Source organism: Vulpes lagopus, chromosome 1 (genome assembly GCF_018345385.1).
Source record: "Vulpes lagopus strain Blue_001 chromosome 1, ASM1834538v1, whole genome shotgun sequence".
Classification (NCBI taxonomy): domain Eukaryota; kingdom Metazoa; phylum Chordata; class Mammalia; order Carnivora; family Canidae; genus Vulpes; species Vulpes lagopus.
In genome coordinates, this window is record NC_054824.1 from 61,139,813 (window position 1) to 61,165,711 (window position 25,899).

The 25,899-nt window shown below is 51.3% G+C and overlaps 4 protein-coding genes across 7 annotated transcripts in view; 3 read left to right on the forward strand and 1 right to left on the reverse strand.

Moving 5' to 3' along the window:
- XPO5 (exportin 5) overlaps positions 1–11,881 on the forward strand; it is a 49,543-nt gene extending 37,662 nt beyond the window's left edge. For 3 of the 4 annotated variants that reach the window (XM_041727379.1, XM_041727385.1, XM_041727399.1), the window contains 12 exons: positions 3,462–3,562; positions 4,452–4,548; positions 5,254–5,390; positions 6,076–6,173; positions 6,737–6,783; positions 7,178–7,275; positions 7,875–7,937; positions 8,714–8,796; positions 9,268–9,375; positions 9,516–9,653; positions 9,852–10,016; positions 10,176–11,881. In XM_041727379.1, the coding sequence (XP_041583313.1) occupies positions 3,462–3,562; positions 4,452–4,548; positions 5,254–5,390; positions 6,076–6,173; positions 6,737–6,783; positions 7,178–7,275; positions 7,875–7,937; positions 8,714–8,796; positions 9,268–9,375; positions 9,516–9,653; positions 9,852–10,016; positions 10,176–10,313 (1,273 nt within the window). In that variant the 3' untranslated portion in view covers positions 10,314–11,881. The remainder of the gene's footprint in view (positions 1–3,461; positions 3,563–4,451; positions 4,549–5,253; positions 5,391–6,075; positions 6,174–6,736; positions 6,784–7,177; positions 7,276–7,874; positions 7,938–8,713; positions 8,797–9,267; positions 9,376–9,515; positions 9,654–9,851; positions 10,017–10,175) is intronic. The other variant, XM_041727392.1, reaches the window with a different exon arrangement.
- A 645-nt stretch (positions 11,882–12,526) lies between these two features.
- POLR1C (RNA polymerase I and III subunit C) lies at positions 12,527–16,453 on the reverse strand. The gene is made up of 9 exons (XM_041727475.1): positions 16,306–16,453; positions 16,110–16,181; positions 14,606–14,713; positions 14,252–14,384; positions 13,861–13,980; positions 13,620–13,772; positions 13,290–13,439; positions 13,056–13,172; positions 12,527–12,898 (listed from the first exon to the last, which is right to left on the reverse strand). The coding sequence occupies exons 1-9, from the start codon at positions 16,372–16,374 to the stop codon at positions 12,780–12,782; spliced, it is 1,041 nt and encodes a 346-aa protein (XP_041583409.1). The 5' UTR covers positions 16,375–16,453; the 3' UTR covers positions 12,527–12,779.
- An 86-nt stretch (positions 16,454–16,539) lies between these two features.
- YIPF3 (Yip1 domain family member 3) lies at positions 16,540–20,656 on the forward strand. The gene is made up of 9 exons (XM_041727464.1): positions 16,540–16,766; positions 17,388–17,585; positions 17,786–17,892; positions 19,142–19,187; positions 19,328–19,420; positions 19,578–19,709; positions 19,908–20,021; positions 20,214–20,337; positions 20,432–20,656. Exons 1-9 carry the CDS (start codon positions 16,686–16,688, stop codon positions 20,578–20,580), a joined length of 1,044 nt encoding a protein of 347 aa, XP_041583398.1. The 5' UTR covers positions 16,540–16,685; the 3' UTR covers positions 20,581–20,656.
- Positions 20,657–22,819: 2,163 nt separating this feature from the next.
- Positions 22,820–25,664, forward strand: LRRC73 (leucine rich repeat containing 73). The gene is made up of 6 exons (XM_041766949.1): positions 22,820–23,124; positions 23,733–23,893; positions 24,237–24,359; positions 24,746–24,846; positions 24,988–25,210; positions 25,328–25,664. The coding sequence occupies exons 1-6, from the start codon at positions 22,853–22,855 to the stop codon at positions 25,396–25,398; spliced, it is 951 nt and encodes a 316-aa protein (XP_041622883.1). The 5' UTR covers positions 22,820–22,852; the 3' UTR covers positions 25,399–25,664.
- Positions 25,665–25,899: the final 235 nt, after the last annotated feature.

Here is a 25,899-nt window from a genome sequence, read left to right on the forward strand (position 1 = left end):
CTATCTCTGAAATAGATCTAAATGGCAGATCTACTACACAAAGATTTTATTTATTTTAAGAGAGCATGTATGCGGTGGTGGGCGGGTGGTGGCAGAAGGGGAAAGAGAATCTTAAGCAGGCCCCATGCTCAATGTAGAGCTCTGCGGAGCCCAATGCAGGCCTCAATCCCATGACCCTGAGGTCATGACCTGAGCCAAAATCAACAGTCCAATGCCTAACCAACTGAGCCACTTGGGCACCCCTAGACAGAGACTTAAAACAGTGGTCTTAAACGTGCTTAAAGAGCTAAAGGAAGATGTGGAGAAAGCCAAGAAAACAATGTGAACAAAATGGAAATACCAGTAAAGGAATAGAAAATCTAAAAGGAAACCAAAAAGAATCCTGGAGCTGAAAAATACAATAACTGAAATGAAAAATACACTAGAGGGTTGCCAAGGCAGATTTCAATGACAGAAGCAAAAAGTGCAGGGACTCTTGGGCTGCCTCAGAGGAACATGTGACTCTTGATCTCTCGGGGGTTGTGAGTTCGAGGCCCATGTTGGGTGTAGAGATTACCAAAAGTAAACTAATTTTTTTTTAAAAAAGGAAGTCAAGATAGGAAAATGGAAAAATTTTTTTAAAAGATTTTATTTATTCATGAGAGAGAGAGGCAGAGACAGGCAGAGGGAAAAGCAGGCTCCTCACGGGGAGCCCAATGTGAGACTCAGTTCCGGAACTGGGATCTCACCCTGACTGAAAGGCAGACACTCAACTGCTGAGCCACCCAGGCATCCCAGGAAAATAGAAATTAATGAGGATGAGGAACAATCTTGAAAAAACGAGGATTGAAGAAAAGGTACTACTAAGGAACCAGTGGGTCTCTGTGGAGCAGACTAATAGGAATCGTGGAAGCACACTGCTGGTGGGGGTGTGAAATGGGACAGCTGCTGTGCAGAACAGTCAGTTCCTCAGAAAGATAAAAATACCATGTGATCAAGCAGTTCCAGTTCTGGGTTCTCCAAAGAATTGAAAGCAGAGTCTCAAAGAGGTATTTATACACTCAAGTTCATAGCAACATGATTCACACCAGCTAAAACAGAAGCAGGGGCACCCAGCTGGCTGTTGGTAGAGCGTGCAACTCTAGATCTGGAGGGTGTGAGTTTGAGCCCCCTGTTGAGTAGAGATTACTTAGTTTTAAAAAAAAGTAGAAACAACCCAGATGTCCATCACTAGATGAATCCATACATAACATAGAATATCATTCAACCTTTAAAAGGAAGGAAATTCTTCAATTTGCTCTAACATGGATGAACCTTGAGGACAGACATTGTGCTAAATGAAATAAGTGATCACAGAAGGATAAAGCCTGTATGATTCTACTTACCAAGATGCCAAGTGTGGTCAAAATCATAGACAGTATAGCGGTGGTTGCCAGGAGCTGGAGGAGGGAGGAATGGGGAGATACTGTTTAATAGGTATGGAGTTTCACTTTTATTTCTTTAGTTTTTTAAGATTTTAATTATTTATTCAAGAGCGACACAAAGAGGCAGAGACACAAAGGGAGAAGCAGGCTGCTTGCGGGGAGCCTGAAGCAGGACTCAATCCTAGGACCCTGGAATCAGTCCCTGAGCCGAAAGCAGACGCTCAACCGCTGAGCCACCCAGGTGTCCCAAATTTCACTTTTATAAGGCAAAAATGGGATAGATAGTAGTGGTGGTTGCACAACAGTATATTTAGTACCCCTGAACTGTACTTAAAAATGTTAAATTTTATGTTATATGTATTTTACCACAATGGAAAAATAGCAGAGGGCATAAAGCCTATTGGAAATAACAGTATAAGCAAGTCAGGCCACAGACGAGGAGAAAATATTTGTAGCACATGAGTTGCAAAGCACCAGTATCCGGTAGTTCTACATGTTTCTGTCCATCATAGAGAAATTCTCACACATAGACAAACTTATTAGCTCTCAGGGAGGTGGGGAGATAAGCTGGAATTAATTTAAATGATTGTACTGTGTATACATGTTTAGATATAAAAAGCGATGTTGAGTGTTTATTAAATATAAATAAGGATGTCTAAAATGATCTGTTCAGAGTGCATCTTAAATATTTAACCCTGCTAATGTCTATAATATTCTGTGATTTCTTCTATGTTTGAAATGTTTTATCATTAACTTTTAAAAGAAGGGGCACCTGGATCACTCAGTGATTGAGCGTCTGCCTTTGGCTCAGATCGTGATCCCGGGGTCCTGGGATCAAGTCCCACATCAGGCTCCTTGCAGCGAGCTTGCTTTTCCCTCTGCCTGTGTCTCTGTCCCTCTCTCTGTATCTCATGAATAAATAAATAAAATCTTAAAAAAAAAAAAAAAAACTTTTAAAAGAAAAATAAGATGGGCTCTTTGGCTATAGATTGTTTTGTGGTGCCATTGCTATGCTAATAGGGGTAGACAGCTGTGTTTGGCCGGTAGGTTAGGTCCACAGTCACTGGTCCTTAGTCATAGACAGCCAGCAACTGCTCAGGTAAGTCATTTCAGTCTTCTGTTGGGAACTGTGATTGTTCTTCCAGGAGGCAGAAACAATTGGCAAAGCATTGTCAGGTCCAGGTTCTCAGAGTAAAGACCAAACATCTGAAAAAATGAGGGCATTTCATTACCTACTCGATTGTTGTTGCCTGTGAAAGCACAGTGCCTCTGACATTTCCTCCTATCTCACCAGGAGTCTGCAAACTGGGAGTGCCTGAGCATTGTCTCGGGTTTAAAAAAATTTCCCTGGGCATGTGGGTGGCTTAGTCGGTGAAGTATCTGATTCTTGGTTTCTGCTCAGGTTATGATCTTAGGGTCATGAAATGGAGCCCCTGGTTGGGCCCTTCACTCAGCTTACAGTCTGCCTGGGATTCTCTCTCTCCCCCTCTGCCCTTCCTCCCACTTGCATTCATGAGCAGGCTCTCTCGCTCTCTCGCTCTCTCTCTCCCCCCCCACTTCCCCCTTTAAAATAAATTTTTAAAAAAAGAAAAAAGGGACGCTCAACAGTTGAGCGTCTGCCTTTGTCTCAGGTCATGATCCTGGGGTCCTGGGATCAATTCCCGCATTGGGCTCTCTGCATGGAGCCTGCTTTCCCTCCCTCTTTCTATGTCTCTGCCTCTGTGTGTCTGTCATGAATAAATAAATAAAATATTTTTTAAAAATAATAAAAGAATTTCCTTTTCTGGCTTCAGACTGTGCTATCATCCATCTGTCTCAGGATTTGCTTCTCATCTTGATCACTTTTAGGTGTTGAATGCCATACAACCAAATAGTCTATTCCTGTTTCTAAGGAAACATTTAAATATTTATACCTTATTTTCTTTCCCCTGCAGGAGTAGTGTTGACAGGGAGATCCATCTATGTGGAAGTGTAGTATCACTGAGTTACAGGATGGAACCCATTCTTTCCTTCTGCAGACTAGGAAAAGTTCACATAGCATCCTTATTTTTCTTGCAGGACTCATAATACTTTATATGCACCAGAAATGCTAGCCAAGATGGCAGAGCCTTTCACAAAGGCTCTGGATATGCTTGAAGTGGAGAAATCTGCAATTTTAGGTAAGAAATCTAATCTTTTTTCTTTTCTTGATGTTTACCTTACCTCTAATGGACTCAGCCTGCAGCATCAGTGAGCCTGGGTGGTCATCTCCTTCTCACCTGGCACGACCTCGACCACCTGTTTTTGTATGGAGTTCCAGCAGGGTCTCTAGGAACAAGTGCATTTACTTCATTATCTTAGCATACAGAGATCTTCAGAGGCAGTTTCTCCCCTCTGCCACCCACCTCCCCCCTGTGTTAACCCCTCCAGGTATCATCCTTCTCGGAGAGGAGTCAAAAGACTGCCTCCTAGTGGAGACTTGAAGGATAGATAGGAAGGACCTCATCAGGTTGGAGGCAAGAGATGTTGAGCATTCTGGGCAAACAGAATGGCAGGTCCAAGATCCTGAGGCATGCAGGAATAGAGAGGAATGACTCATGGCTGGAACACAAGAGAGCAAGGCAGTGGTTAGAAGTTAGAACTAGAGACATCCGAGTTGTCTAAATTTGTGCCCATCTCTGAAGCTTTCTGCTGGCTCACTGTCACAGGACCCACACTATCTCTTTAAAAGCACCCGGTGCTTTATTGAGAGATCATCTTGAGCTGTCATCTGGTGTTTTGGTACAGGTCCCATTGGAAGAAACTCAGGCAAAAAGTTGGAGTGCCCAGGTCTACTCTGAAGTCCTGGGCACTTAAATAGCTTACCACTTTCCCCACCAAAACCATGTTGTAGCAGTCACCTCGAGGGGAGCTCTTGGCACCTCCTTCTGTTGGAATATTAGGCCAGCTGCTTTGCATTTACAGCATTTCTCACTCTCACTCCCCAACCATATCTGCCTGCCATAGGGTGTTGGCAGGTTAAGAGCCTTGACAGCAGGATAGCATGTTCCTGACCCATCTTTCTCTTAGGCTTACCTCAACCTCTCTTGGAACTGAATGACTCTCCTGTCTACAAAACAGTCTTGGAAAGAATGCAGCGTTTCTTCTGCACCCTCTATGAAAACTGGTAAGGAACTGATGCTATTTCTATTCTTTTGTATAGGAATGCCACGAATAGGACTTCTGATGTAGAATTCTAGTGTACAGGAAAGATGAGGCAAAAATTTGACAGGAAACCATGATTCTAGTGTCACACCAAAATGAATTGGCTGGCTTTTTTATCTTTGCTTTTTTATAATTGTCATACATGTCTTGGTCCAAGCCATGACTTGAGATCTTACACCTAACTTGTCTGTTCCCAGTGCATAAAATGCTGAGACCACAGTATAAGATACCGTGGGTGGGGCTGCATTTTATCAGAATCCTCACCATCCTAGCTAGACTTTGTCTTTGGGTCCTGGTTGTAGGATGGGGAGGTAACTGCCCTCCCATAGCCCACCACACCCCAGGCATTGTCACTCCCCAGTGCTCTGTTCAACCAAGCCAGCTCCCCTCCCCCCCAAAAAAAGAGAGAGACTCTTCATTATAAATCCATACTACTAAGGAAGTAATGAAGGCTACTATTGATCTGTGTTTAACAAGATACTGAATCTATCAAGTTCCCTTAAATGGGTGAGGGGTGTTTTGCTGATTAAGCCGAAGTTCTCTTATGAACCAAATACAACTGGTTTTCTAGCTGAGAAATCTTAGTGTAGACTAGAAATTCCTGGGGCATTCGGGGCTTGCAGGAGCAAATGTGGGATTTGTCACTGGCCGTGATTCTCCCTTCCAGCTTCCATATCCTAGGGAAGGCAGGTCCTTCAATGCAGCAGGACTTCTATACCGTGGAGCACCTTGCTACTCAGCTCCTCAGCTCGGCCTTTGTCAACCTGAACAATATTCCTGACTACCGACTCAGACCCATGCTTCATATCCTTTCCAAAGTCCCTAGATAACCCAAAGGGCCAGAAGATGGAAGACAGGAGTCGCTCTCGGGCACCAGAGGAGACAGAGCTGAGCAGTGTGAAATGGATAGAATCATTTATCTAAGTGTGTGATAAACTACATTAAACGGACAAGAAGATTGGCATAAACAGCAGGAAAAGCAGGAAGGCAGCCCCGGGGGGTTCTTGAAAGCGTTCTCCTTAGAGCTAAATCTTGATTGCCCCACTTCTTGGAAATATGAAAGATAAAGCTTTTTTTTTTTTTTTTTTTAATCTCTTTTCTACATCCTGTCGGGTGCTTCCCCATACTTCATTCTCATTTGGACTTTTTTTTTTTTTTTAATGTTTTTGAAAGTATCTTTCTTCCCTGAAGTTATAAGGAGAATAATAAAGAGGAGTTGGTTACGAAAGTGTCCCTCCTCTTTTTTTTTTTTCCTGGCAAATAAGTGCCTCTAATGTGCAGCCTGATATCCATTCCTCAGCAGCGTGGGGTCTGTGGAAAAGAGCTTGAAGATTTTTGTCTATTGACACAGAATGTCCTTGGCATCTTGCCGTTCCTTTGGGGGTTGACTGTGCCGAAGGGCGTCACCTGCTGCCTGGCAGGAGAGGGGTGCATTAGAATGAGAGGGGTATGTGCTCGTGTGCTAAAACTTCTTAACCCGCTGCGCCATGGGTCTTTGTGAAGCCTCTGGTGCTCTTCTGTCCCCCGGAGCACTATGAAGCCCTGGTGTCTCCAATCCTTGGACCTCTTTTCACCTACCTCCACATGGTAAGAGATTGGTCAGAGAGGGTAGCAAAGATGACCCCTAGGTTGGCCTCTCACAAGTCTTGCAAGGTAGTTCCCAGAAGTGTTATCTCCTGGCCCTGTCCAGATGGCCATGCAGCGGTGCCACCCCAGCAGGCTCTGGGTTGAGCAGCCCCTGAGAACTAGACTGCTTCAGTTGCCTGTGAAGATTTGCAGGCTCCAGTTCTGTTCTCAGCCTCCTGTTAAGGAGGAGAGGTGGTCAGGAGAGTGCTTCCCCTGGGTCTGTTGCTCTGACTGAGATTAAAGCAGGAGGATCAGCTGGGTGAAGAATGAGGGTCTAGCGAGATCTGGGAATTCTACAGTATTGTTGATTTTTTTTCCAAGCATAGAATACCCTGTCCTCGTCATGGGCATGGGAGAGGTTATAGGAACCACATCTGATTGTTTAACCTTGTGGGGGTCTCCCAAGGCTCTGTTGTTGAGACCTGGAATCCTCCTCAGCTGATTTTAATCATGAAGTGGACTATCTACTATCTATTCCAACGATCTCCCCGCTGTTAGCATTTATTTCCCTTTTGTTTTCCCAGAGGCTTTCCCAGAAATGGCAAGTCATCAATCAGAGGAGCCTGCTATGGTAAGGAGCATCTCTTCTCTTGGTGGAAGCGTTCCCATTCGGGGCTAGAAAGTAGTGGGTTATAGTCGTTCTCAGCCTAGATGGTAGATTGCTTGTCTGTGACTGTTAAGCATACTCTGGTCAAGCCTTTATAAGGGATGCCTTAGGAGGATGCTGAGACATCCTTACTGACTTTGGATTTTGATCTAGTACCTCTAGCCAACTGGATATAGTCAAGTAATAATGTCTGCCTCAGTGGATCACTGCTGTCCTGTTCTCAACATTTGTGTGGAATGTAGACCAAAGGAAGCCAGGAGAAGGAAGTGAGCACAGAGAGTCTGGTTAGGGTCACTGTGTTCCTTGTCCTTTGCTCTTTTGCACTGCCATTGGAACTTGGCCCTGTGTTTTTCTAAAGTGGAGAAGATGACACTGCAGATGAAAACCCAGAGTCTCAAGAGATGTTAGAGGAACAACTGGTGAGGATGTTAACCCGAGAAGTCATGGACCTAATCAGTAAGTGGCATGTGGGAAGGAGGGGTAATAAAGACTTTTTCTGGAAACAGAACTGGTCACTTGCCCAACCCCATTAAGACATGTTGACAGCAATACTGACAGATCAATTAAGAAATAATTAAATCAACTTAAGGACATTCTGTGAATTGCAAACTATATTGTAAGATCAGAATATGAGGGAATGGTCTAAAATAGCAGGAGAAATTTGGATTGGTGGTAGGAGTAACATCCTAATTTTGTCAAAACAGGGAAAGTTTTTAAAACTTGGACGTGAAGGTGGCTAATTTTCTTTTTTCTTGTTTGGTCATTTTATTTGATTGAGATCCATAGTAGACCAAGGATGTATCAGCCATCCTCTCTTGGTCACTTACTCTGAGAGAAGTCTATAATTTCCCTCTAGTTAATTGTATGAACTTAAACAGGGACCAGAGCAATCTGGTCAAACACCTCTGTTTCTGCTGGTGAAGGTGATTTTGTGCCTGGACAGTGCTCTACTTTCCCCCATCTTCAGCTGCCCGGAAGACCATTTGGGATTTATTAGCCAAAGGTGGCTGTTGTCTGGTGGCAATAAGCCCAGTAACCCCACTTTCTTGCTTTAGCGGTGTGCTGTGTTTCAAAGAAAAGTGCTGACCATGGTACTGCTACCCCTACAGATGGAGATGGTAAGTGAGCCCTTGTATGACCCTCCGGAGGTCTGCCCTAAGACTCTTAAATATTGTCCCTCTGTAGCCTGGTCAGTTTCACGTAGAAACCATTTCCGTAGCAGTCTGGGGTGGGTGAGATGTGCACCTAGCTTCTCTCTTGCTGTATTCCTCCAGCACAGTTCCATCTGAGCCTTCGCACTTCTACTGGTATAATTTTTCTCCCAGCTATATCCATGGCCTGTTCCCTTGCCTCATTCACATGTTACCTCTGAAAGGTCTTCTATGGCCGACTTAGAAAAACTGGTAACCCCAGCCACTCTGGATTCTTCTTTTGCTCTGTTTTTCTTCATAGCACTTGTCATTGCCTGACATTGTTTTATTTCATTTGCTCATTTGTTACCTGTCTTCCTCCCTAAGATGTCAGCTTCCATCAGGGAAGGGACTTTGTCCTATTCCTATTAACATCCCCAGTAACTAGTTCAGTGCCTGCTACAGTGGGGTCTTCAAATACGTCAGCCACAAAAGATCCTTAGTGTTTGTAGCTTTTTAAGTAACTATTCAGAGAATCTCATTTCTCACTATTTTTCAAATGTACAGCCAGAGGCATCTCTAGACCTGCCATGGGCAGGAGCTTCTACACCCTTTCAGGCTGCTGGTTGGCTGTCCCAGGACTATTCATCTACCAGTCAGCCCAGAGTACTTAGCTTTCCCCTACCCAGTGGGCTGCCATCAGAATAGGATACTCTTCTCTGTTCTGACAGGATGGAGCTTAACATTCTGCTCTCTGCTTTCAGATGACGAGATGATGGCCACAGAGGTAACCCCCTCAACCATGGCGGAGCTCACAGACCTGGGCAAATGTCTAATGAAGCATGAGGTGGGTGGAAGGGGCAGCTGAGGTTTTTCTGCTTTTCTGGTATGGCGCCAGCATCCACTTTTCTGAATCTCTGATACCGTCATAGAATTCTTTGGGATAATGCTGCTTTATATGGGTTAAAACTTCCTGGTTCCTAAAGCCCCCAGAAAAGAGTGGGAAAGGTCAAGGTGTCTTCCCTGCCAGCCTGGGCAAAGGCTTTCAGAAAAACATACGGGCACATTGTGGTATTCAGCACCACCCCAGCCCCCCAGGCCTAAGCTTGGTCTCCTTACACATAGGTTTTCTCTTCTGTGTGGATTGTTTTTTCTTCTTTTTGACTGCCTGATGTACAGAGAGAAGAAATAAGCTTGTCTTTAGTAGCTTTTTTATCATGTTGCTATTTATCTATGAAAACACTATCCCCTCATGCATAGGCCTACAAAGAAAATTGTGTTCATTTTCTCATTGTAATCCTTCATCCTTTCCCACTAGGATGTTTGTACGGCGCTATTAATTACAGCCTTCAATTCCCTTGCCTGGAAGGATACTCTGTCTTGCCAGAGGACGACCACCCAGCTCTGCTGGCCTCTGCTCAAACAAGTATGGTTATTCACCCCTTCTTCTCCTCACCCCTTATGTAAGCCTGGGTTCATGAGGACTGACTGAATCAGTTGGAAGAATCAGGTTGCTGGGGCTTTCAGAGGGTACCCCTTTGGCCCTGAGCACAGCTGTGTCCCCAGGTGCTGTCAGGGACACTGCTCGCAGATGCTGTTACGTGGCTTTTCACCAGTGTGCTGAAGGGCTTACAGACGCACGGGCAACACGATGGCTGCATGGCTTCCTTGGTCCACCTGGCCTTCCAGATATACGAGGCACTGGTGAGTCAGACAGCATGGAGGCAGGGTTGGCTGCAGCTTCATCCCCAGGGGCCTGCTCCCAGGCAGTTGGGCCATAATGAAAGTAGGAAGCTGCCAGGTTGCTAGTATGGCCTGAAGAGATGAGTGTGGTGGGAGATGGGAAAGGTGGCAGGCCCCACCCTGCACCAGTGAGTGGTTTTATATCTCTCCACTCCATAGCGTCCTAGGTACCTGGAGATAAGAGCTGTGATGGAGCAGATCCCTGACATACAGAAGGACTCTCTAGACCAGTTTGATTGCAAGCTGTTGAACCCCACTCTACAGAAAGTGGCTGACAAGCGCCGGAAGGACCAATTCAAACGCCTCATTGCTGGCTGCATCGGGGTAGGTCACATGCCTTCCCTTGTGCTCCCAGCCAGCTTGACCCACCCTGTGGTCTTAGACCATGTGTCCTGGCAGACCAGAGACCAGCTGTAGTTGTGGTCTTTCAGACAATCCACTACTCAGGGCCCAGCATTAATTCTTCTCATTTGTCTTCCACAGAAACCCTTGGGAGAACAGTTCCGAAAAGAAGTTCACATTAAGAATCTTCCCTCGCTTTTCAAAAAAACTAAGCCAATGCTGGAGACAGAGGTGCTGGACAACGAGGAGGGCGGCCTGGCCACCATCTTTGAACCCTGAATCAAACTTTTGGGCATTCTTCCTCGGCCTTTATTGTCATCTCTTCTTCCCCTTCGTAGCTAATCTCTAGGCCCCTCTCCACTGCCACCTCACTTTGTACCACTGTCAGCCTGGAGAGAGATCCAGGTCTGGAGCTGGAGAGAGGGGCCCCGGTGCAGGGCAGAGGTAACGAAATCTAAGGTATCAAGAAAGGGAGTTCGTGCTCACACCATTCCGTCTAGATCTTCCAGGTATCTCCCATTCTACTTGGAGTTTCAACTTTCCAAGAAAGAAAAGCTAGAGCAGACTGGCCCTACTCCCCAAGCCCTCCCATACCCATGTAGCCATACACCTGTGTAGAGTGGTAACTAGGGGTGCTAACACCCAACACTGCAACCAGCTGGGCTTACATAAGGGCTCGGTCCTCACTGCTTGCTCCAGAGTTGCTCCTGGGCTGCTGCAAGTCCCACTGAGCCCCCTTACTGCTAGACTGGGAGAAGACCTTCTCTGTACCCCGGGGCATGTCTGGGTCAGGTGCTGAGTGCTGAACTGAATTTAGCCAGTTCCCTCTCTGAGCAAGAATCTGGTTACCTGATGGGATTTATGGTACAAGGCTGCTGCCAAGCTCTGGGCACAGTGTCAAGTATAGTCCCATCAGGGACCAGGGCTGGGCCAGGATCTGGAGTGCTTTCTGACATCCCCTTAGAGGTCACACATATTCCATGTGCAATCCCTCAGCGTGGTTTCCCCAGCCCCCAGGGTCCACTCAGGCATAAGAGCCACAGTACCCTATCTAGTGTCATGTGATGCCACTGGCATCTGAGGATAATGCAGGCCAGCTAAGCTATGTCTGTAACAAGCAGCTAGCAAAGCCACTGGTCTCTTCTCGGACTAGTTGGGTCCAGGTGCCTTCAAAAATCTCATGGTCTTTCAGGTCCCTGATCACTTCTCTCATGGACCATTTCCAAAAGAAAAAAGTATGCCTTCCTATCACAACCTGTATTGTGAGGCTCCACTCTGTTCTAAAGGTCACTGAATGGCCCTGTAAGCAGAGGGGACATGAATGCAGGACCCTAGCCTTCAGGTCACTGCTGACTGTAGACTGGCTTATTGCATATAGTGTGTGTCTGTGTTCTTTACAGAGAGGCCTGTCATCGGTGTAGTCCACTGACATGAGGGTTTCAGAAAGGACTGAGTGGAATAGCCTGGGCTCAAGCTGCGGCTGTGAGCTGGTGGCACCCGGGCAGGGTGGGAGAAGCGAACCTGGTTGGGAAATAGGACTTTGGGGTCCTGTGTAGCTGTTTCTATAGCACAGATTTGCCCCATGCCTGCTTACTGAGTGGTGCTTTGGGCTGCTTCCTGTCAGCTGTGAAAGCCATGTCAGAGTAGGCTTCCCTCCAGACTTGATGGCTGCCTACCCCTGTCTGTGGTTGGGGCTGTGGAGGGCATAGTTGTATTTATTGTGTTGTAATATTTTTAACATTCTGTGACTTCATGCTAGAAGTTTTCTATTGTTTATAGAACCTTTTTGTAGAAACATTAACTCTAAAGCACATCTGCATGTCAGTAAAGATCTCAAGTTTCATATAGAAAGGGCCCCATCTGCCTTTTTCAAACCAGTGACATCTGGTGTCACTGCTCCTGAGCATCCTGCTGAGGGGACTGGACACAAAGGACTGTGACTGATGGACCTGCTATATCAAGCTTTCTCAAACAGTATGACAACCAGAAAGAGATTGCTATCCCTGACAGACCTAGACCAGGTAGCCCATATCTTCTCCCAAGTGTTCTCTGTGGCCGTTGGACCAGATTCCAAGGGACTGTCCAAAGGGAACAGTCCTGCTGTTCCTTGTGTGACGTTTTTTTAAGATTTTATTTTTAAGTAATCTCTATATCACCCAATGTGAGGCTTGAATTTACAATCCTAAAATCAAGTCACATGCTCTGAGTCAGCCAGGCACCCACCCAGTGTGACTGGACAGCTGTGAACCATGCTTTTTCCTCAAAAACTTCCTCTGATAATAGGTTAAGTGGCACATACTTTTTCTGGTCTAGCTGAGTGTCTGTCCCCCCCACCCCCCAGGAACCACCTCAATTTGGCACACCTCAAGGCTTCAGAGGGACTTGGCCCTAACCTGCAGTATCCCCAGAACCCGATGTTCCTAAGGGCTAAATAATGCCAAGCCTCTTCTGAGGTGAGGCTCCATATTTGAGGGCTAAAACTCAGGTAGTAGTCTCTGATAAGAGGATCTTTATTTGGATGTGAATTTATTTACATTAAGGCCTTACAAAGGCATGAGGTCACATTTTGTGGCACATTTAGCAAAACATACTGACTGAAAATAAGACTGGAACTGTCCCAGAAAACCCAGGATCTCCAGTCACACCAGACTCTAGCAGGTCTGTCAGGTCAGGTCAGGACCCAAGATCTTCAGCTTGGCTCAGGAGCATCCGAGGCCAGCCATGCCAGTAAGTCCGGTGCAAACCTCAGTCCATCTGAACTGCATCCAGTTCATCCAAGAACCGTCGGCACTTCCCCATCAGCACCTTGATGGCTTCACTCACTAGCACATCTGGTGGTAACACCCCTGTTGACTCGACGGAGACTGGGAGGCAGAGACACATTAGCCCAGGTAGGAGCTGTATACCAGCTCCTGTGCTATAGTGCTATAGAATCCACACCTGGACTCTGCAAGGAAACTGCAGTGCCACAGAACTGACCTGACCTGCCCCACCCCACCCTCTGCCTGACCAGATACTCACAGATGTAATGGTCTCGAACCCGCGCAAGGCGGACGACCTTCTTCAGCTTCTCCTTCCGGAACACTTCCCTGCTGAAGGTATCTAGCCGGGGATTGGCCACTCTGGCCACCTTTTTACCTAATGAAAACAAACCCTGTTCTAAATAACTGAGCCCGAAGCTTTTTATTTCTGCTCCCTTCGCAGAAAACATACTTTAACTCCTGACCTGAACACGTGGCATCCCAAATGTCCTACCTTGGACTTCCTGCACCTCAATGACACCAGGTGAGAAGCATCGGCTCAGCTCCTCCGCTGCATCCCCTTCCACGGGCTCAAGCAGGGTGATGTCTGGCAGGAGCCTGTAACTGGCTGTTGCCACAGGTGAAAACTTGGCATGATCTTTTCCTGGAGGGTAGATATCAGAGACTGTGGGGAAACCCTTCTTGACGTTCAAAAAGCCCCTAATGGCAGAGGCCCACTGGCTTTCTGCCTGTTAGGACATCTCACCTCAGCCCCTTAGTCACACCCTGTGCCCCACTGTCCTCAAACTACCCTCCTGCCCTGGGCAACCCACAGGTTTCTTACCAATGCCCTTGACACAGTGCATGAGTAGGTCTATCTCCTGGCCAGGCCTCAGCTGAGCAATGAGGATATCATCATGCACAGGTCTGATCGTGCCCTCTGGGAAGAGGTCAGCCTGATTCCCCAGGGGCACCCATGTCATGTGCCTGGAGTACACTGGAGAAAGCACATCAGGAAAACCTCAGTCCTTAAAACTAGCACCCATCAAGAGGTGGGCCTTCCTACTCACCATACCACCACTCACCTTTGTGGTTCACATAGAGTTCATTGGGGTCAGAGGAATCTTTAGCAGCATGGGGGTTCCGTGTGCACCTGACTTGAAGCCGAAACTGCAGAGTATCTATCTCTGTGCCTTCATCATCCCCTGAACAAAGGATGAAAGTGGCAGCTCTTAAAGAACGACTGAGTATTTGAGTGCATTAATCTACACTTCTCATTTACTCCTTGGACAAATTTCCAATTTCAGAAGACCAGGGCAAGTGTTCACACAGATCAGAACTGATGTACCAAAACATTAGTGATTTGCTCATGGTCACAGTAATCAAGCCAGGATTTGAACATAGGCAGTAGATCCTCTAGAATCTAGGAGACAGCTGTTCCCATTTTGCCACAATTTCGTTTTCTCAAGCGCTGACCTTGGTTCCGATACTCAAAAAGACGAGGATCAGCATGAATGGGAATAAGCCCCAAGCGATGAGCAAGGATCTCATCCTGGACAATGGATGTGTTGTTGTACACCAGGACCTTTTCCACAGCCATGGTTGGCACCTGCCCAAAAAATAAAATCATTCACCTACAGAGACCCTACAGACTCCCTATTTACTCCTACTTCCTGACACAGGGGGCCCTATTCCCAGAAAAACGCCTGATGAAAAGTTCAGGAGGAATGCTCAGGAAAATGAAAGGAGCAACCTAAGAATTCTCCAAGTAAGGTGATGGCTCAGTTTCCACCCAACTCCGTCCCTGCCACCATGCCCACCAATAAATACCTCAGCTAATAAAATGCGTCGAAAAGCATTGGCAATGGCTGCATCAATTCCCACCATGTCGAACTCCAATGAGTTTTCATCCACGTGCACTACGTCCACACGGAAATTCTACAGGGACAGAAAATGCACTAAATGAAGCCTTGGCCTCTGTGGAATCAATACCGTCCCTCTGGATATCCCCCAGCCCCAGCAACAATGTTCTCACTCACCCAAGAACCTCCCTTTGGCCAGATGTACCTCATAGCTGTTCCCTTCTCCCCCAATTCTTCATTAGCTTCCTGAAAAGTTCCCATTTTTACCCTCTATTCATTTAAATCCTCCAACCAGACCACCCACAGAGACCATTCTACTATAGAACAGGCTTCCAAACCATGCTACTCTGTCCTTTCTTACTAGACTCCTCCATTGGGCATTGATAGAATCCCTCCATTTTCCAACTCTGCCTTGGTTTCTGAGCACCAATCTTCTGGTTCTTTCTCCTCCGATGAATCCTTCTACATTCACTATCTCCTACCCACTCCATAAAGTCACTATTTTCTGAATTTTTCTCTCTCTCCAAAGTGACCTCAATCACGCTCATGGGTTTAACAACTATATATACAGAAAACTCCCAAATTCTCACTTCTCATCTCCTTTCAAACACACATTTTACTAGCCTGCTAGACCTCACATTCAGGAAACAATGCAGCATCACTCCCCTTCCCCAGACCTATTTTTCATCAGTAAATGGCACCACCATCCATTAAAGCAGTTCCTCAAGCTATTTTATACTCCCTCCTCACAGCCCACATCAACAGTCACCAAATTTACCATGTCTCCTTTTTGCTCTAGTTTCCTGATTATCATTTTAGTTCATACCTTCAACCTCAGCTCCTCTATGCAATTCTGTCACAAATCTGACTACCCTCTATGATCTTTCCCAACAGTTAAGGATGCAAATCAGATCACATCTGGCTCAGAGCTCTTCAAAACTTCCCCTATCACTTACAGTGTCTAAGATGCACTTCAATCTTCCGTAGCACTCATGCTGCCCGACTTTACATTCTAGCAATAATAAACTGGACGTTCTTGGAACACAGTTCACAAAGCCTTTATAATTTAGCTTCCAGTCTTCGTCCCCCCACCTTCACCCTTACCCTTTCTCAGATTTTACTCATCGTTCAGGGCTCAACTCAGATGTCATCTCCTGCAGGAAGGAAATCTTCCATACCGCTGCCCCGCTTTCCGTTCCAGATTAAGTGCCACTCAGGGGTCACCCTAGTCACGACTGTCCTTTCTTATCGCTACCTACCGCCTTTACATCATACTGGAGTCATTTATGCGTGCTCTTCAAAAAGATTAAACATCTTGTTCGACGAACAGGGCACAGACCATGTACACGGAGGGCCTAGCATATTGCTCAATAAACGTTTTATGAACGCAGCGAATCCCACGGGCAGTTTCCAAAGCACAGGCCGCTCAGATCACAGGATCCGTTCCCAATACCCTCTCCAGCCCCACCTACCTTCTCGAAGCGGTCTTGGTCCCAGGCATCATCATAGCCGGAATAGTTACCGGGAAAGTCGGTGGTATGAACCTAGACCAAAGAGAGACGAGTCTGCGAAGGGGCAGGTAGGACAAACCCGCCCCAACTCCGATCCCAACTCATCCCTCCTGTTCCACTCTCATTTCTCTTGCCGAGTTCAAGGCCACAGGCTTACATTGCGAACCCCGAACTCCCCTAGAACCACGCGGGTCCGCATTTCTTGCACCGCCTGGGCGGCCGCCATCTTCTACCCCTCCACGTGACTAGGGCAGCAAACTGGCGCGTGTGTCCCAGTCGCCCTCCTTCGTCTCCATGGCAACGCACCGCCTCTCGGGAGGTTAAATATCGCGAGATTCTGTGCAGCCTCCGTCCACGTCCCCAGCTTCCGGAAGTCGGTTTGGGCCAAACATCCGGGTTTCTCCTTTTTGCGTTCCGGCTGAACCCACCGCTCTTTTTCGCCCCTAGACATCTCCCTCCCTCAGTCCCAGGTCTCTCCCACTCCTCCTCCGCGCGCGGGACTAGCGCGGGCTTCAGCGACGGGAGCCCTCGAGGGACATGGCAACTACGGCGGCGCCGGCTGGCGGCGCCCGAAGCGGGGCCGGCCCGGAATGGGGAGGGTTCGAAGAAAACATCCAGGTAATCGCCCCAAGGCTCCGGCTGCCAGCAGCCACAGAGCTGGCAGCCGTCCTGAAGCGTCGCGGGGACTCTCCCTGGGAGCTTGGAAGTCTGCTCCATTTGCAACACTGTCCTCTCCTTTGGCTCTTGGTGTACACGGAAGGTAGTGGGACTGGTGCTGACCTGAAAGGTCCAGACTGGTGCTCCAGCCAGAGGGCCTCGTGCCTCTGGGCCTGCCTGCTCTTGCTTTCGAGACAAGTTTGTTGGTCGATCGGGGCCAGGCATGGCGAGGGAGTGGGCGGTATTCACCGGCGCTGGCTAAAACCATGCTGTGTGCACAGCCTTGTTTGGGGATTGGAAAAGACAAAACGGGCACTTTTGCAGCCCTCTGAGGATTTGATAGGGAAGGTAGAAGAAAGACATATATGCAATACAGCGGGTAGGTCTCCCAGGCTAGGAAAGAGAGCCAGACAACCAAGGATTCTGAGAGCAGATGAGGGGAAGAGAGTGGTATGATCTATGGTGATTCCAAGCCATATCCCCAGCAGTGGAAGAACAAAGTCCCAAATTCTGGGAGGAACGGAGGAGGACCCGCGCATGGAACAGAAAGGGCCTGCACTCTAGAAGCCATTATCTTCACAGGGTGGGGGCTCAGCTGTGATTGACATGGAGAACATGGATGATACCTCAGGCTCCAGCTTTGAGGATATGGGTGAACTGCATCAGCGCCTGCGTGAAGAAGAAGTAGATGCTGATGCAGCTGCTGCTGAAGAAGAGGATGGGGAGTTCCTGGGCATGAAGGGCTTTAAGGGACAGCTGAGCCGGCAAGTGGCAGATCAGGTAAGCAGGATTGGATCCCTAGCAGGTGGAAAAGTATACTTAGGAAGGCCCCCAAGTGCTGGAGTTGATGTTAAAGTTCACCCCCATGTCGCCTAACCCATTAGAACTGTGTAGAAGGCCAATAGAAAGTGAGCGACAGGGACTATGGCCAAGAATCTCTCACAGTACCTACCCACTCCACTCTGTCTTCCTTACTGCAGATGTGGCAGGCAGGGAAGAGACAAGCCTCCAGGGCCTTCAGCTTGTATGCCAACATCGACATCCTGAGACCTTATTTCGATGTGGAGCCAGCCCAGGTGCGAAGCAGGTGAGGATCCTTCTCGTATCTAGTCCTTCATCCAAACTACAACCAGATACCCAGCCCTCATCACTGCACCTGTACTCCAGCTACACCATACCTCTTACCAGTCACAGAACAGGACATAGTGATAACACATTGCCTTCCTCCTCTTCTTCATCCAGCAAACTATTCTTCTCTCAACAGCCAGCTCAAATGTTGCCTCCTCTTCCCTATTCCTCAACCCCATCCCCATTTTGTCCTCTGCTGGTGATCCTAGAGAACTCTGTGCTTTCCTTTAACAGATAGGACCTCAGCAGTGCTATGCTGTTTTATTCCTGGGGCTGGCTCCCCAGAGACCGCCTCAAAAACAAGCTCTGTCTTATTTTAATTTTTTTTTATTCCCAGCACCGGAACAGTCTCTGAGCCAGAATATCGATACATAGTTGTTGAATGACTTTTCAAGAAGTGGATCTAATTTTGGCTTGGTTCTTTGTCCTTTAACTTAAGCAGTGCCCATCAGACACCCAGTACCACTTAGCAGCTATCCTTGAGCATTTGCTCTGTGCTGGGCACTGTAATGGTTTTGTCTCACTGAAGACAGAGGGTGAAGATAAGATGGGAACCTTGCCCTCAAGTGCAATTACAATACACCACTCATTCGCTATGTTGGGACACACAGGAAGGACACCTGACCCAGAGGAGGCTAGAGGGTGGAACAGGGCAGGTTTCCCAAAAGAAATAGGATCCAACCAAAATTCAAGGTATTATTAGGAACTGGCCACTTAATTCTTGAAAGTAGGGAGAAGTGAGTTTTCATCCCACATCAAAGATGTTTTTCAAGAAAATGCTCAGTGGTGCTCTGACGAATGGTAAGCAGAAAGAGGCAGGAGACATACTGCCTTCAGTAAAACTTTCCTTTTAAACTTTCCAGGGCTTCACCATCACAGCCCTGAATTCTGGGCATTCTCTGCTGAGGTTGGCCTTTTAAAGGGGAGCAGGTCAAATAGGTAAATTGTCAAGCCCTCTCTCAAGGCCCAGGTGCACTCTCCAAGGTCTCCATGTTGCTGCTGTGTGTCAGCAGGGTATCAGAAGCCTGTCCTTCCTGGACGCATTTTTAGCGACAAGGAAATTGTTTTCTCATTCCTTGTCTGTCTTTACTCTCTTCTCCTTTACCACCTAGCATGTTCTCTGGAGTTAGAGATGAATAAGATTCAGACCCTCCAGAACCTCATAGCCTAGTGCTGCCTTGGCTCTCATCTCTCCTCTCCTCTCCCAGGCTCCTGGAGTCCATGATCCCTGTCAAGATGGTCAGCTTCCCCCAGGTGAATACCCAAGGTAGCATGTTTGGAGGAGCTGGGGGAGGCATGAGGGCAGAGGGTGGGGCCACCAGGCAAATCCCAGGAAGACACAAAGAAGAAGAGCCATTGAACCCTCCAGCCTGAGTGAGTTGCTATGTTGACAGAAAATTGCAGGTGAACTCTATGGACCTCTCATGCTGGTCTTCACGCTGGTTGCCATCCTCCTCCATGGGATGAAGACATCTGACACCATTATCGTAAGCAGGACAAAGGACTTTGGGGGGTGGCTGACCTAAGTCGAAAGCTACCCAAGGAGAGGTTGGTGGAGTGAGGTAGAAGCAGCCCCTGAGGAAAGCCCTGGGTGAGGCTGAGACTAGAGGCCTCCCAGGACTAAGCAGAGCCTTCACCCCACAGCGGGAGGGCACCCTGATGGGCACAGCCATTGGCACCTGCTTCGGCTACTGGCTGGGTGTCTCGTCCTTCATTTACTTCCTCGCCTACCTGTGCAACGCCCAGATCACCATGCTCCAGATGCTGGCACTGCTGGTAAGGAGTCCAGCATGGTGGTGGGCAAGGGTAGTCTTTAAAAAGAATAGCTAGGCCTCAGTCTGCCTCTGTCTTGGGGCCGCAGGGGCTGGAATGGGATGAGCTGGCCAGCAGATCATTTGTTTCTCAGGGTCCTTGTGAGAGATCAAAGGTCAGCCCAGCCTGAGCGATTTTCCTCTCCGTCGTTTTGTTTCCTAGGGCTACGGCCTCTTTGGGCACTGCATTGTCCTGTTCATCACCTATAATATCCACCTCCATGCCCTCTTCTACCTCTTCTGGTTGCTGGTGGGTGGGCTTTCAACCCTCCGCATGGTAAGCTGGGCAAAAGGCTGCCAGGGGTGGGCTGGCCTCCCAGAGAGTTCGGGAAGACAGGCCGGAGCTTGGGCTAAACCCCACGAAGGGCTCTGAATGGGTGGGAAGAGCCCAAAGGTGATTCTCCTGTGGGTAGGACTGTCTTCTCCACACTGCATCTAGGTCCTCTGAGCTGTACCCCTGTGGCCCTAGGTGGCAGTGCTGGTGTCCAGGACTGTGGGCCCCACTCAGCGGCTGCTTCTCTGTGGCACCCTGGCTGCCCTGCACATGCTCTTCCTGCTGTATCTGCATTTTGCCTACCACAAGGTGGTGGAGGGTGAGTGACAGGAGGGCCTGGGCTTCGGGGGAAGGGAACAACCTCCCTGGGCAGGGCCCAGCCAACTCTTGCTCACCTTCTGTCCTCCTTTCAGGGATCCTGGACACGTTGGAGGGCCCCAACATCCCGCCCATGCAGAGGGTCCCCAGAGACATCCCCGCTGCACTCCCTGCTGCTAGGCTCTCTGCCACCGTACTCAACGCCACAGCCAAGGCTGTCGCGGTGACCCTGCAATCACACTGACCCCACCTGAGCCCCTTGGCTGGCCCCCATCCCCCCATCTGCGGAGCAGAGGAAGATTAAAGAACAGTACTGATGACGTGTGTCTCTTTGATGGGGTCTGCAGCTGCCTCAGAGCTGTAGCCACTTAAGCCAACTCCTTGACGCCTGTGGGCCTTCTGAAGGGCACAAGGCCAGGAAGGCCTGGCCAGGACTGCAGGGCTCTGCAGCCAGTGCAGAAAGTGGCTCAGCTCCTCTGAGGCCCTCTCTCCACCTACTCCTTCCTTCCTCTTTATCTCTCCCCTTGTCTTGCTAAATATAGACTTGGTAATTAAAATACTGATTGAAGTTTGGAACTGCAGCTGCCATTCTAGTGGTCCTCCCTGCCACCCTACCTCCTGCACACTTTCCTGTTCTCTCACTGGCGATAATGTCACATGTTCTCTTCTTGATACCCTCATCCAGTCAGGATGAAGGTGGGACAGCCCAGACTACCACTGAAAGCAGTGACTGAATATGGAACCTGCCCCTGAGGGCAGGGGACACCCTCGGAGCAGCAGGGAGGCCTCAAGCACAGGAACCATAAGTCTGATGGAGGAGAGCACCCAGCTTGAGCGGGCTCGTCTTCACTCTTGGGACACCAATGAAACAATGACAAATGACAACTGCTTAAAAACTTCCAGATTCAACCCTGTGTCATTACAAGGCCCTCGTGCCCCTGGGGTGTTGCATAGGGATAACTTTCCTGACAGAGGACACCTTTGAAGTTAAACCTGGCTGTGTCCTGGTAATACTGGGGCCAGAGGAACAAAGCCATCACTAGGAGTTTTCTCTGTCCTCCTTGAAGAGTGCTGTTCACTCTTCAAAACCGCCACCACCCCAAGCATAGCACCATCCATCCCTGTGTGCATCTAACCTGTTCCGCTTAAGGAGTTTAAGTCAGGTGGTTGATGAAATAGAATTTTTGTCTTCCCTTCACTAGGCTTACTTTTTTTTTTTTAATGGTTACCCTAGTAAATGGGTGGGCATCTCTTCCTCCTAGCAACGGGCCTAAGGAAGACGTGCCCTCCATTTGCCCTGTGTGACCCGATGTTATGTGAGGACCCCACACCATCACCAGTGGACAAAGTGCAAACAGCACTACCCGCACCATGCGGCGGACCCTTCCCGAAAGTTCCGGCCCACCTAACCCAGCTGCCAGCCACCGAGGCAGGTGGCTGAACCTAGCACCCCCTTTAAAATTGGGCTACCCGGTGCCTCGGGACATCCGCCGCCTGCACCCTGCACCTCCGTGCAGCTCACCTGTCGGAGGAACCGCAGCCCCGACCCCCGCCGCCCCGGCCCGGGGGCCTCCGCTGCGGGGCCGCCATCTTGGCGAGGGGCGCGCGGGGGGGGTCCTCCCGGGCTGGGTGTCCCCGCCGCACTCCCGCCAGTCGTCTCGGGGGCGGGCCCTCCAAGCAGGGCGGCCGGGCGTGCACGAGGGGCTGCAGGCGAAGACACCGAGGGTCCGGCCCCGAGGCGGAGGGGCGGAAGCAGCTGGGGACACGCTCGCAGGCCATCGCCGCGTGACGCGCCTCCATCCTCCCCGCCACGCCCCTGCTCGTCCCGGCCTCAGCCCACGCCCAGCCCCGCCGCTCCCAGACCCGGGGGGGCGCGGAGCCCGGCCGCGTGGCCTAGGCCGGGCAGGGGGCGGGGCGAGCGGCGGTGACGCGGCCGTTGCCATGGGAACCCGCCGCCCGCTCAGGCGCAGGAGCCCGAGCCGGAGCCGGAGCCGGAGCCGGAGCCGGAGCCGGAGCTGCCGCCCGCCCGCCCGCCCGCCCGCCTCGGGCTCTCCCTGCGGGGCTGTAGGGGAGCCGGGCTGGAGGAGGGGAGGGAGCAGATGCGGCCCTCGAGCCTAGACCCGTCCCGCGCGTCCTGAGCCGAGGCCACGCAGCCGCCGCCGCGACCGCGAGAAACGAGGACAAGCACGAAGCAGCGCCCGCCCGGCCCCCGGCCCCCGGCCCGCGCGCCTCGGCCCGTCGCCCAGACACGGACGGCACGGTCCGCCCCGGCCCCCGCGCCTCGCGGTCTCAGCCCGGCCCGCGACCTCCGCGCCTCCGCAACGCCCGCCGCCTCCGGCCCGGCCCCCGCCGCTCCCCGCCTTCGCCGCCGCCGCCGCCGCCGCCGCCCCCGCCGCCGCCGCCGCCCGCGCCTCTGCCCCCGCCTCTGCCCCCGCTCCGCCCGCGCCCCCAGCCCAGGCCCCGGCCCCGCCCCCGGCCCCGCCAGCCTCGGCCCCGGAGGCCCGGCCGTGGGTACCATGCTGCCCAGCTCCATCCAGATTTCGGGGGAGCCGCTGTCGGGCGCCGAGGTGCGGGACATCTGCCGCGGCCTGCGCGACAACGCCGTGCGCCTGCTCTCGCTGCGCGGCTGCCGCCTCTGCGACCGCGACTTCGGCCGCATCTGCCGGGCCCTGGCCGGGGCCACGTCCCTGGCGCAGCTCAACCTTAACCTGGGCGTCGTGTCCAGTCCCAGCCGCATCAAGCAGCTGGCGGAGGCGCTGCGGACCAACCGCTCCATCCAGTCCCTCTTGTGAGTGCGCTCCTTCGCCAGGGGGCCCCGGGCGCCGCGCCCCTCCTCACACGCCCCCTGCACTGCCTGTTCCTCCGCGCGCCTTCCTGTAGCTGTCTCTGCACCAGCCTGCCTTCCCCCTCCCTGGCCACCGCCTCATCCCTCTCCCCGAGCCCGTCCACGACACCCTCCGAGCGCATCCCTCACCTCCCGACTTTGCACCTGCAGCCCCACCCCCAATGAGATGGGATGCCCACCCCCCTCCTGGCAGGGCACCTGAACCTCGCCACCTAACCGCTGGCACTGACTACTTGGGGACCGGTCCGCGGGTCTCAAGAAGGAGCTCTCCTGGGGCCTAGACCCCTGCCCCTACATTCTGCCCGCTGAAGAGTCTCAGTCCAGCATTAGCTCTGTCCTGGATCCTAATCCCTGCCCCAGAAAAGAAACCAGACTCTTCTACCTGTATTCCTTTAGAATCTAGAATTTTCTTTCTCCCTTCCCAAGGCTTCTCCCAAGTGCTGGGACAAGGGCCCTGCTCACCCTCGGGCTCACATAAGGGAAGGGGCTCCATCCCCTACAGATAAGGCTGGTGACCGCAGTAACCTCTGCTCTCTGGTCTCGCCCGCCAGCCTGCATGGGAGCCCCCTGACAGATGCGGGGCTGGCCTTGCTGAACCCAGCCCTGGCCCTCCACCCTGCCCTTGTGGCTCTGGACCTGGGGGACTGCATGCTGGGTGATGAAGCCATCAACCTCATCTGTGGCCTCCTACCCCCAGATGGAGCCAAGTCAGGTGAGCAAGGGGGCCCCCGCTAAGGGTACGGGCTAGTGGCCTTGATGAAAAAGCTAGGTGCGGAGGGCAGGGGCCTGTGTACCCAGAGCTGAAGGCTCTGACTGGGGATGAGAATGTTTTTCAATCCTCTCAGGAAGGAGAAGGATTGTGGGCTAAGCAGAATGGAGACTTACGCATCCAGGCTGTGGTGGGCAGGAAAGGCAGGGGTCTCTAATGGTCCCTAAGCTCTGTGGTGGGACAGGGTGTCTCTCAGCTACCAGGGACTCCCCAGCGATCCAGGGCAGGGGAGGGGCTTGAAGAGGGCCCCACCTCCATCCTGGCTTCTCGCTTCGTTGCTGCCCAGGCTTGAAGGAGCTAACGCTGAGTGCCAACCCTGGCATCACCCCCAAGGGCTGGAGCCGTCTCGCGATTGCCGTGGCCCACAGCTCCCAGGTCCGCGTCCTCAATCTGGACTACAACCCGCTGGGTGAGGCTCAAGGAAGCCCCCTGTGAGTCTCACCATCCCAGCCCCATCCAAGAACTTGGGACCATTGTTTGGCATGGTACCCCCCCCCCCTCACTGGGGGAGGGAAGAAGGAGGGGGAACCTGGGAGGCAGTAGAGAAGCCACTTGTTTGGAGGACCAAATGACCAAAAGTTACATCAAAGTACCCGTCACCCCTCCTGGGCCTGGCTGGCTTCACCCGTTCACTCACCATTCACGGTGGCCCCTTTGAACACCTGCCAGGTATCAGCATGTGCTGGCTCGCGGGTGGGGTTCGAGGGTTGTTAGGGCACAGGGGAGGCTGTGGGGAGGGTCAGCGGGCCTGCTCATGACTGCGGGTGACCGTGTGCATGGGTGCCGCCTCCCCAGGTGACCACGTGGCAGGGATGCTGGCTGTAGCTGTGGCCTCCAGCCGCACCCTAGAGGTCCTAGACTTGGAGGGCACGGGGCTTACCAACCAGTCAGCTCAGGTGAGAAGCCTTCACATTTGTGGACGGGCTAGAGGTGGGGGTGCAGGTGAGCCGGTGTGCCTATGGACATACCAGGGGGGTGGGGGGGGGCAGGTTGGGGTCTGGGGAGTTGCCCTAACGGTTCATCCTCTTCCGCCTCAGACCCTGCTGGACATGGTAGAAAACTACCCCACGGCTTTGCGGAGCCTGGTGTTGGCTGAGAACAGCATTAGCCCAGAGCTGCAGCAGCAGATCTGTGACCTCCTGTCGGAGGGAGAGGAGGAGGAAGAGGTGGCGGGAGGGGCTGGTGACACCCAGGAACGAGAGAGGGGGCGGGAGCCTGCTGCCCACCAGAGGAGCAGCGGCTCTTGGATGTGCCCCAGTGGTAAGAGCCCCGGGGCTGATGGGAGCCGGGTCTGGAAGAGGCGTGGGACCAGGGATGATGGGTGTGGACACCTAGGCCCCCTCTCACCTGTGTCCCTGCCCCTCTGCCCCTCCACAGATCCCAGCTCTCAGATGGTGCTCATGACTTCAGGACTAGGTGACAGTCTGTTGGCTGAGACCGAGATGTGACCCTCCACTTGGGCTCCTACACATCATTACATTTTTGTCTATGTCCCCAGCACTTTGCCCGGATATCAGGGTCAGGCCCTGGGGCCTGGGATGGGAATGGGGGGGGGGGGGGTGCCTGGGGCTCTGGTAGCTCCGGGCAGCGATGGGAAGCTCTGGAAGCTAAGCAACAGCCTTGGGGGCACTTGAACCCAAGGCAAAGCCTCTGGACTTGTTAGCAGCTCTGGCTGCAACCCGCTGGCTCGGAAGAGATTTTATGACCTCTACAACCTGGCGTGTGGCTGTGCTCACTGGGGGCTGGCAGCAGGGTAGGAATCGGAACTGTTAGACACTAGGGGGCAGTGCCTCCTCACAGCCCAAGCTCCAGGCAGCTTCCACTGGCCCCAAAGGTCTTGAATAGGTCTAGCTCAGGGCTCCAAATTGTAGGACCTGGGATTCTGGGCTGATGACCCCCAGAAGGATCATAGATAGCTAAGGTAAAGAGCCCAGCTCCGGAGCTGGGCT